The sequence below is a fragment of the Trachymyrmex septentrionalis genome, unplaced genomic scaffold (genome assembly GCF_001594115.1).
Source record: "Trachymyrmex septentrionalis isolate Tsep2-gDNA-1 unplaced genomic scaffold, Tsep1.0 scaffold6, whole genome shotgun sequence".
Lineage (NCBI taxonomy): Eukaryota > Metazoa > Arthropoda > Insecta > Hymenoptera > Formicidae > Trachymyrmex > Trachymyrmex septentrionalis.
Genome location: NW_017305778.1, coordinates 32,028 through 43,124, shown reverse-complemented (window position 1 = coordinate 43,124; position 11,097 = coordinate 32,028). Strand labels below are relative to the sequence as shown.

The following is an 11,097-nucleotide window of genomic DNA, read 5'->3' as shown; positions in this document are numbered from 1 at the left end:
GAGAGAGAGAGAGAGAGAGAGAGAGAGAGGGGGGGGGGAGATATATATATATATATATAAAAAATCGACAATTATGTTATAAAACAAATAAGACCTTATATTCTCTGATCCTCCTTGTAGATTCCTTCTTGGGCAAAGAATGAATCTTTCGAGGTTCAAGACAGTGACGATGAGCTCGAGTTACATTTGACCAAGGATCAGGACGGCGAAACTCGCGATTGGGCCGATCGCACTGCCGGTGACGGCAATTCAGAGAATCCACCGGACGAAGATGATTTTAGTGACTTCGACGAGTTTAGCAGTCACTCGGAAGACAACAACAATCAAATTGATAGTACGGAAGTACCATCGGTTAAGATTGAAGGCGCAGAGCAATGCCGAGCGATCTACCAATATTCCGCGAATCTAAATGACGAGCTCAGTCTTAGTCCGGGAGACCTGATAACTGTTCATCAAAAACAGCCAGATGGCTGGTGGATAGGCGAGTGCAGAGGCCGTACCGGTATATTCCCTGCCACTTATGTCCAAGTCATTCATTAGCATAAACGTGAATGATTTCACATTATATTGATATGCATAGGGAGATATATACATACTAACATTTCGAAGAAAAAATGATGAGACGTCGACCACGTGTTATAATGATAGTATCCTCTTACAGGAGTTTCCATCTGGCTTCGTTAAATCAGATAAGAGTATTATAATGTGCCAATAACGTTACATGCAACGATTACTTTATATGCACAAATCGAGGATATTCGATCACAAGTTCGCATAAAGATGACTTGAGAATACCAAATAGTAGTTACCACCACATTCAATACATCTAGTGTCGAGGTCTGGCGGAAATATTTTAATCATGTCGTTACTATTTTTTTTGCGCTATGTATACATTTATCGTTCTGTTACTACTATACATATAATTAATGCTTGTTTATACGTATCGGTAAAACGTACTGTGAAACAGATCGGTCTGAGTTACGACTCTGAATAGTTTTATTAATTCTGACAATGCATTTTAACTCATCGTGAGTATTATATCTATAATTCTTATAAAAATAAGCAATATAAGTTTAATCGCATGATCTATCTTATTGAAAAGTTACTTTCCTAGCATGAAATTATATTGATACGAATCTTTATAACTGGTGTATTTCTTTAATTTGGCGTTATAAAAATTATTATTGCTTATCATATTTATTTACAATTTTTTCTTTTGTCACTACATTTCAGCTTGGGAATATTATTTTTCAAGTATGTTGTATATTGTATATGTACATATATCTCACTTTTAAAGTCAAGATTATTACACGCGCACGCGTATAATTTTTTCTTTGTAATTTATTGAAAATTTATGAGTCATGTGAAAATATGTAGCGAACTCTCAAAACAAACTGTTGAGAGGACAGAACCGCGCGTATGCAAAAATAAAAAATTATGTATGTATTGTGTATACATATATAATTATATATTTGTATCAAACAATCAATTATAAATATTCAGATTATATGTATAAAAAATTATTAAGTATATATGTATATTCTACCAGTACTGATATAATTAATTTATTTACAAAAAAGTTGTTCATTGCAGTGTGCAATTTGTTAATCCTCCGTATGGCCAAAGTAATCCTGTTGCAATTGCTTTTTTATCTCTTCTATGACATCGGTGCTATTGGCTGTAACAAAATGATTGCGTAACAATATCATGAAATAATAACGTCATTATTTGATGCAATTACTACACACACCACAGAACGGACTGGTACTGGCTGTAGCCACGAAAAAATTTCCACGCTGTTTGTACATTTCTGCTCTAATGCCCATTTCCGAGCAAGTGTTTTCATCACATGGTTCCGCAATTATTTGTAAAAAATGCCTATATGTCAAATTCCATTGGTGTGCCCAGAAACTGCAATTGCGCGCAATAGCAGACGTTAAAGATTCTGTGAGATAGACGTAAGAACGTCCGTGACTGCATATCGCTCGTTGTATCGCTACAAGTGTAACAACAAATTTTTTTACTTATTGTTAGTTCCAGTTAACTAGTTGATAATCATTATATACTAGCACTAGCTAGTTAATAGTCATTTTATACTAACCAGCCGTAGGAATCGGTAAGTAATCGAAATATGACGTTCGTACACAGCCAGGTTGCGTTTTACCGCCGTTCGGATAAAAATCAACATGACCTATTTACAGAATGATATTAGGATTAAGAGATTAAATAAACGAGCTTCTTGGGAATTACGATTCCAAAGTTATACATTGTCGAGAAGAAGGAAAAAGTGCGCGCGATAAACTATGGATGGATCAAGTCAATCAATGAGCTACCTATAGCTTCGGGTAAGCCAAGTCCCAGACTTGTGAGTAATTTGCCGTTTGTATGTATTACGTCGACAAATGGTGCGTCATTTTTATGTAAATGAACAGATGTATCAGCCTTGCGAAAACATGGCTGCGCCGGATCCAGACCGGTGATTCTCTGCACAATCCATCTATTCTGCCTTTTTTTCAGCTCTCTTGCAGCAAATCCACAAATGTGAGCACCAAGACTATGTCCTACCAGATGTAAAGGACCCCAATTATTTACGCCCGGTTGCGCGATTGTAGCGTTCGTTACGTGTTCTATAAATCTTGGTGAACAAGTCGACATTAGAAAGCATTAGCAGACTAATCTACTTGTATACCTAGGCAATACAATCGTTCGAAAGCGTCGCGGCATTTGGAGCTTCTTTCGAATTTATTGCATTGTCTAACAAGTTATCAATTACCATGTATCACATATACTTTTTGCGTACGCACTTTGATAATTGATATCCGACTATTCTGGTATTAACCGCTGCTTTGTAATAATTCCACGTATTACCGCCGGCACTCCAATCTATTATCACCACGTTAACATCACCCTGTATACGATCATATACGATTCCATAAAAAATGAGTGACTATTTAGATAATAAGACTGCAATCGATGGACTCACCCATTCGAGTAATGCCTTTTCCATGTCCCTAATCCATGTTTCTTGGCCATGAGACAGAAAACCATGTACTATGACCACCGTCCTGCGTTCTATTTTAAAATCTGTCCATTCTAAACCGAACTGTTCGCCAAGCACTACTTGTACGCGGCGAGGTTGTTTTCTAGAGGACAGAAGAAATTGCACGTCCAAGGCGTCACTCCCATTAGGTTTACTTCTAAAGAACCACTCCAGAGTCGCCGCGACTGTCTTTCCCATTCCGAAGCAGTCCACTTGTCGGGATTGTTGTGCATCTTGCGATAAATCGCTGAACAATTCGCTCGAGTTGCTTGCGCTAGTGGACAATGTATATGTGAAATTCGTCAAAGTAGTCGTCTCATTAAATAGAGGCAGAGTTGTGACGAACGTCGTTTCATTCAGTGCATGTTCAAAAGACTGAGTTACGTTTGTCAAATGTGGATGCCGTAAGCGAAAACATTCTCCAATGGAAAAATGGTACAAAACGGTGAACGTAAGAATGATTGCAAATACCATCGTCATCATCGACTAGCACATTGGCTTTTGATACGTTGTCTTTTAACATACATGTATATATATGAAATATTTTATCATCCCATTTTGTTAGATAAACTATGATGACTCGTACTTAATCGGAAAATTTTCAGATAAACAACTCCTCACTCTTATACAGTTAAAATAACATTGATTAAATAAAGATGAATTGGCTTCTGATAATATACATTACGAAAATAGAAACCAATATAATGATGTAATATTTTTTATTTATTTAGAAAGAGTCAATATTTCTTTTTATTTTAACTGATAAAAAAGTGGAATAACAATTTAAATTTTTTAATTTGACTCATATTTAATTAAAACTAGTTATTAATAACATTAATAACTAGTATTAATATAGAGTACTCAATGATATCTGGCTAATCAATTTAAGGATAATTCCAGGACATTCTAGGTATAAATCCTAATTTTCCAGGTCAATTAATCTTCATTAGTTAATCGAGTTTCATTAATTCGCACATATATTTTGCATTCTATGCAAATATAGCAAATTAAAATTTGCATTCTATATAGCAAATTAAAATTGTATATGATGGATTAATTAAAATGTAAACAAATTTGGATTTGGAACAATATTATCTTATTGATACTTATAAGTAATAAAAAAACATTCAATACACAAAAGATGATTTCTCTGCTATATTCGATGTTAGATATTAAAGTCTAACTAAGTTTTCTGTTAGTAACTTGTCTTATTACATTTTTAAAGAAGGGCTTATATCTAAATATAACTTTTCTTTTTATTAACATATTACATCTTAAGAAATTATCAATTTATTGACGCTTTATTAAATTGTTAGTTTAATTTTTAATATCCGCACTTGCTTTTAAACGTCTTCTAAATTGATCATAAAATTCGATATAGTTCTTGCGTAAGCGCGAAAAATACTTTTAATTTCTTTCTTTTTTCATGGTCCAATTTTTTGTTAATGAAAGAATGATAAAATTCCAGGTCAGTCCTAAAATTGTAGGGATTTTTCAGGAGTTTTTCAGAATACATTAAATTTCAGGATAATTCCAGGATTTAAGGACATTCAAGGATCGGTAGACATAGACACCCCCCCCTGTAACTAAAACTAATAACATAAAATATTTTCAACACGAGTATACGAACGTAATTATTATATGAATTCTATATCTATTTTCATAAAAATGCGTAAAAATTATTATTAATTTATACACACATGCATGCACATATAGAGTACCGATCAAAAGTTTGGATGCATCTATATAAAATGGCTGTAATAGCCTTTCTCATTAATTGTAAGAATTGTAAGAATTTGAACAATTCTAACAATTTAATGATTGAAATAGCCCTACTTATGCAATATGATGATCTATGCTGTTTTTTCATAACTGATTTGGATCCATTCTGAATATCAGAATCATGAATGCGTGAAATTATATTGAAAATTATAATATCGGATTTTCGTAACATTCTCGTAGCCTTATCTTGTTTATGTTAACCTTTAATATCTATGTTTTGACGAAATATAATTATAATTTTTTTTTACGAAGTATAATTGAAGATCGATATATTTACTGTTTTGCAACTTTTGCGCGATTCTTTGAATCAGCGCTTTTGTACTGCCAGTATCTTGCAATAAATTTTTGATTGATGTCTTACGAGTAATGTAGGTTGTAATTTCTATATTTACATTACTCGGTATGCTATCGAGAAAATCATGTAGTGTGTCCAAACTTTTTACTGATACATATTGTATATGTATAATATATACATATATTATTAAAGAAAAAACAAAAAAAAATGAGTAATTTAATAAACAGTTTGATATTACAGTTAGATTAGTAAACTATATTCAAGTACATCTTTCATATTTTAAAAAATATAAGAAAATTTCTTTAAAATTATTAATATGAAATAAAAGTCAACGTTAAATATTAATCTAAATCCAGAGAAACAATATTTTTATATACAATATATACTTGTACATACAATCCTTATTGTTGTCAGAATTTATCTAAAATTATCTTTTTTTCTAAAGATAATTTGATGGAAAATGAAGACAAAAATTGCGTTGTAATCATATATTAAGTTTTTGCTTCTTCCACTTCTGGAAGTGTTTCTCCTTCTTCTTTTGCTGTTATAAAATTTTAATATAAAATTATTTTTCATATTAATTACTTATAAAAAAAATAAAACAATGTTTACTTACTCGAGGTTTCTGAAACTGAGTCCTATTTGCACTACTTTGTGTACTGCCACCTTGGAAACTGCTAAAGTCTACTGATTTGTAATCGAATTTTTTTGATGGTAACAAACCTTGTTTCTTCAACATTTTCTCATTCGTTTTTTTGTCACCTTGTTTCCTAGTTCTATCACCACATTAAGAATATATTATGTTATTACTACGCACAAATATGTGTGTTGTATTTTCTTTTTTGAAACAAACAACTTACCTTATCGATTTAATTGTTACAGAATTTCTATTATCACTCTGAACTTCTGCAAGACTCTCTTGCAACTTTTGTTCTTCAACCATTTTCAGTGTTTTTTGTTTTGCTTTCTTGGATACATGTATAGTTTCAATATTTAAATGTGATGTCGATGTAGAAAAATCATTGCCGTCGTTCTTTCTTTGACTTTTATTTCCAGTGTCAAGTTTTCTTTTCCTTTGTCTATGTATTAGATTGAGAAATGTACTATCGGACTTCTTTTTCTTTTTGAGTTGAACCTCCGCTTGTATATTCTGTTGAGACATTTGTTTAAAATGTTCATAAACTCTGTTTTTACTCTCGTTAATCTCAGTCTCGTTTATACATTCGTTCTGGCTTTTCATAGTCAATCTCTTTTCTTCTTTTTCTGTTTCTTCTTTCTTTTGTTCTTCCTCCCGTTCTTTTGCTTCCTGATCCATTACCATTGGTATGACACATTTGTATCTCATAAACGGACTTATAAATATAATCTTTTTTTTATTCTCATTCTTACTACCTTTTGTTTCTTCGTCCTGAAATAAGAAGTAACTCATTAACATATTTACACACACATTATATACAGGATGCCCGGAAAATCGCCCGCAATACTTTGGGAAATGATTCGGCCAAAAGACGGACTCAAAAAGAAAAAAATATATAAACATAAGTCCAGAAATAAGTCATTTCCGAGTTATATAGTTTTTTTCCCTTCTTTTGGGGTCCCAAATCACTTCCCGAAGTATTGCGGGCGATTTTCTGGATATCCTGTATGTCCAAAGTACTCTATTTCCTATCTATAACTATCATTATCATTATTTCCTATCTATAATTATCTTACAGTTACTATCACTATCATTTTACCTCTGATATAACTGATGAATCGAATATCGTTATAGTATGCTTGGTGGTCTGACACTTGTTTGCTTCTGAGAGTTCTGATCTCACAATATTCTTGTTTAAAAGACATGGCAAATCTGCTCTTGCTTCTGTACCACTTGGTACATCATGCGGTATATATAAGGAAGCTCCAGTGTCTGTATGATTTTGTTGTGTCAGTCTCTGCCGAATGTCCTGTTCAGCAATAGATTTTACAAGCGGTTGCTCCCTAGCCTTCAATACTATCTTGTGTATTTTCAGTAAGTTTTGTCGTACTAATGGCGGAATTGGATTACAACATGCTAGAATACCCTGCATTTCACGTGGCAGCGTCTCAGCTATATTGAGTAGCATGTGGTTCGGTAATATATAGCCGATACTGTCGTCCTCCTGCCTTGCTGTGACATCTCGCCATCTGTGCAATTCCATAAGTGCATATATCTGTTTATTGTTGAAAGACTTTTGACTCTTCCTGTACATGTTCATACAACTTTCCTCTGTCCAAATTGGTTTCACATACGTGCGCTTACAAATTTCAGTGCTTTGATCATACACAGCCTTTAAGATATTGCTTTTGCCATTAGCCACATCAATCAATTCGTTCTTCAACATGTCTTTTACATAAAGCAAATAATGTGTATCTTCTCTCGCATATTTCATTAGTTCTAATGGTAAAGGCCGTATACGCCAGTCGGCTAATTGAAAATGTTTGTTGGGATCTATACCACAATATTTGTTTAATAGATAAGCCAAACTGAGATACGGTAGATTGAGCTGTTTTGCAGCTTGATGAGTGTCAAACATGTTCACTACGTACAGCGACAAATCCCTTTGGAGCCACAAAATGTCCATATCAGCACCGTGAAAGACCTTCAAGATAGAAGGTTTTGTAAAAATCTCGTTCAGTTGATATAATTCTGATCGTAGGCTCAAAGTATCAATTAAGTAATCGGTATGTATCGTTGATATTTGCATTAAGCAAGTTATGCCCTGAAATGTTCTATAAGAGTGATGTTCCAAGTCCACAGCTATTTCCTTATAATTTCTCAGATCTTCTAAGAGAACGTTGATATCAGCTGGCTTTTCAATGAATACAAAATTGGTATCGTCCAATGACTTATATTCAACAGGTATTCTCTTCTTCAGCTGACATTCCGGTGTTTCAAATTTATCTAGTTCAAATTCATAAGGGTGATTAAAGACTTCGCCATGTTCATCTTCTTCGACATAAAGAGCCAATGGCTTCAGGGAGTTTGGTTTATCCTTAATTCGAGGCATCCATGGCTTTGAACTATTATCAATTTTATCCTTGAACATTAACTGTGGTCTTTGTATATTTTTTCCACCCAACAACCGTACTTTCTCTGAAATATCTGAGACTTGGTTGGTATTAGTCTTTATATTCCAAGAGCCATTCACAATTGGTTTTGATATCTGTGATACAACCAATTCTACCTGAGGATTTCGTAGAATACCACTTTCCTCATCCATTAATATATTCTGTAACAGAAAATACAGAGACAAGAAAAATGATTAAAAAACTAAATTTATTTAAAACATTCAAATTAATTATAAAATGCTTACAGCTTGATCTAGCAGTTGATCATTCGCTTCCAATAAAAGATCAAACTTTTCATCAATGTCTCGGTTTTTAATGTTACTAGAACCTCCTACTAATTTTATTACGCTCTGCATTGTAGCCAGTATTCTTTCCTTATCTTTCTGTCTAGCATTATTAAAGCTTGGAAAGCAAGCGTAGTAATTGAAATTGTCTCCGGTAGGCAGATTATTAGCTGCTTTGATTCCAGTTCTCATCGCATCAAATGCATCCTGAAATACATTAAACTTAGGAACTAGAATCTTTTTTTATTTTATTTGCCAAGATGTATGTATTTGCGTGAAGGATCTTGGCGAGAAAACGTCTACATGAACAAGCATACCTGAATATAATCTTCGAAAGTTGCATACCCAGGAATAAGGCGAATCGACGACTCATCTTTCTTTTCGACTTCTATGTCATCATTTTGCGAAACGTTCGCCTCATAATCCCAATTTTCAGCTAGTTCCACATGTTCCATATTTGCTATGTGCGCACTCGATTGTATCTCGAAATCATCCTCTCCTTCTGGAGCAACACGAGGCGAAGAATCATCCATTGCTCTTCGTTGCCGAATTTTCCAACATTCGCCTGTTTTTGAGGTTATCGTTTACCATAAGTCTATTTTCCGTCCTACACTAAAAATTGCATTAGAACTTTCTCTTTGTCGCTTTCAACAAATATCAAATTATAGCAATATACCTATCTCACTTTAAGTTCTAAAAGTGTACACTTTCAGCCATAGAAAACAGATGACGGACGACGCGGATTCATTCTCGACTTTCGTTCTCGATCGAAGGAGGTTGGTAGACCGGATCCTGTCGTTAGTACCATTAATCGCCACCGTTCCTGTGGCGCCGCAGACGTTTTGCAATCCGAACGTTCGACCGTTCTTGGCGTTTCGGTCGCACAGTGCACACGTCCAAAATTAGTAAATAAAGACGAGATGGCAACGTTCGAGCCGTGCGCTGTGCCGTCGTCGTCCTTCTCCTCCTCGATGTCTCGCGAGGAGTGTTCGGCAAAATGAAGTGGAAACACGCCGTGCGTCTCGTGATTATCCAGAAAAGCTCAAGAAACTCGATCGTGTAACTGGCAAATGACAAAGGTTCGTTCCAAGAGTGTATGCGTGAGAAATTACAGTGCGGTTTCGCTCGCTGGTGGACGGAGCTTCCTCGAGGATCGCGAGGACGGACGGACAGAGAGACAGGCGGATGAAAGGGGAAGGAGAAAGAACGAGAGAGAGCAAGAGAGAGAGGGAATAATTCGCGCTTCAGAGTTCACACCGTAAGGTACGAATTCCCGCTATATTTAGTCGGCCCGCCGCGACCGGCGTGAACGTGTATGCTTGAGTTATAGGAATTCTGGTGTGTGCGTGCGACGTGTACGTCTTCCTTGGCAATTCTCGGCCTCGGTGATTCCCATTCAAAGCTTTTCGTCGTCGCCGTGGGCGACCGACGTCGACGTCCGCAACGAATTTATTATCCGTTGCGGTCAGAGAATACTAGAAAGAGAAAAAGAGTGGAGGGGGGGGGGAGGGGAGAAGAATGTTGTATGAAGAGAACTAAAAAATTATGATAATTTGGTTCACGCAAATATCAGACCACCCGAGAATAATTAGAAGATATCAGAAAAGGTAAAGGGAGTAAGAGATATTGAAAGCGGAGGAGAAAAGTTAAAATGATTGAAAAAAAACTAAAGAGAAGGAAAGTAATCATGGAGTAATTAATACTTCAGACGGGAGAGAGCGATAACGAGTTTGTGATAATTTTATGTGAAACATTACGTCTTACAACATGATGTTATTTTACAAAATTTTATCTGCTATTAACTCTCTTTGATATTCCATTTTCAGTTATTTTGGAATTACCTGGTATATTCGGTTGTCATCTGAAATAATCCAAACATAGATACAACTGCTCAAGATGATTAGAAAGTACAGGATCTCTCGGTATCGTGGGCGTCGTGAGGTTATCCAATGATAAAAGAGGCGCACGTTCGTCATCGAGAGAGCAACGCGGCGCGTGTACGCGTATACAAGTGCATTAGGTATATATACATATACGGTACACGCGCATACGTAATCGCAAGCTCGATCCAACTGCTCTGTAAATGACTTATCAGAAGGGACTTTCTAGAGGTATTGGAACGCTATTTTCGTCGATACAAACCTACATACCATGCAGTGGCATATTCTACGAACGTTTAATTTGACCTGATCAAATCAGATTCTTTGAATGACTCTCTGCTCTTGCACGTTTCATAAGAATCTCGAGGATATACGGTATTACGATATCTACCATTTCGGATCGTCTGAGTCCTGTTTTTCCAATCGCATAATTTTCAGAATAGGATCCTTAGAACCGATGTATTTGTCAGTAGCTTTAAACTTCCGTAATTCTCGATACAACTATCGAGTATTGTCGCGCGAATATTCGCGATGGGATAACGAGAACATCTCAATAAATACATTCGTCAACGACCAGTTTTCCACAGAGATCTGCATCTGAAGCTGTTTTTAATCGCATAGTTGAAAATAAGTTGATAATATTTTAATGAATGACAAGAGAACATCGATCCACGAGCGCAGTGATGTCATAATTAACGCACATTACATTTTTATAAATAATTAACC

General features: G+C 35.2%; 4 protein-coding genes across 10 annotated transcripts in view; 2 read left to right on the top strand and 2 right to left on the bottom strand.

The window, feature by feature from the left end:
* LOC108752305 overlaps positions 1-1,108 on the top strand; it is a 19,041-nt gene extending 17,933 nt beyond the window's left edge. Inside the window, exon 9 of one of the 2 annotated variants that reach the window (XM_018493049.1) lies at positions 121-1,108. In XM_018493049.1, the coding sequence (XP_018348551.1) occupies positions 121-540 (420 nt within the window). In that variant the 3' untranslated portion in view covers positions 541-1,108. The remainder of the gene's footprint in view (positions 1-120) is intronic. The other variant, XM_018493048.1, reaches the window with a different exon arrangement.
* A 433-nt stretch (positions 1,109-1,541) lies between these two features.
* On the bottom strand, positions 1,542-3,610 carry LOC108752279 (pancreatic lipase-related protein 2-like). The gene is made up of 6 exons (XM_018492990.1): positions 2,984-3,610; positions 2,805-2,908; positions 2,334-2,635; positions 2,102-2,191; positions 1,751-1,996; positions 1,542-1,678 (listed from the first exon to the last, which is right to left on the bottom strand). The coding sequence occupies exons 1-6, from the start codon at positions 3,521-3,523 to the stop codon at positions 1,605-1,607; spliced, it is 1,356 nt and encodes a 451-aa protein (XP_018348492.1). The 5' UTR covers positions 3,524-3,610; the 3' UTR covers positions 1,542-1,604.
* Positions 3,611-5,532: 1,922 nt separating this feature from the next.
* LOC108752278 (exosome component 10) lies at positions 5,533-9,247 on the bottom strand. Of its 2 annotated transcripts, none has more exons than XM_018492988.1 (7): positions 9,168-9,247; positions 8,809-9,103; positions 8,453-8,698; positions 6,854-8,368; positions 5,978-6,525; positions 5,734-5,893; positions 5,533-5,658 (listed from the first exon to the last, which is right to left on the bottom strand). In XM_018492988.1, the coding sequence occupies exons 2-7, from the start codon at positions 9,022-9,024 to the stop codon at positions 5,602-5,604; spliced, it is 2,742 nt and encodes a 913-aa protein (XP_018348490.1). In that variant the 5' UTR covers positions 9,025-9,103; positions 9,168-9,247; the 3' UTR covers positions 5,533-5,601. The 2 variants fall into 2 exon arrangements, with proteins under 2 accessions (XP_018348490.1, XP_018348491.1); XM_018492989.1 differs by having other exon boundaries at positions 8,809-9,098; positions 9,168-9,233.
* A 105-nt stretch (positions 9,248-9,352) lies between these two features.
* LOC108752277 overlaps positions 9,353-11,097 on the top strand; it is a 19,795-nt gene continuing 18,050 nt past the window's right edge. Inside the window, exons 1-2 of one of the 5 annotated variants that reach the window (XM_018492985.1) lie at positions 10,008-10,098; positions 10,318-10,511. The gene's annotated coding sequence lies outside the window, so the exon portion shown is untranslated. Of the gene's footprint in view, positions 9,755-10,007; positions 10,099-10,317; positions 10,512-10,534; positions 10,603-10,740; positions 10,999-11,097 lie in introns of those variants that run through there. The other 4 variants (XM_018492980.1, XM_018492983.1, XM_018492984.1 and 1 more) reach the window with 4 other exon arrangements.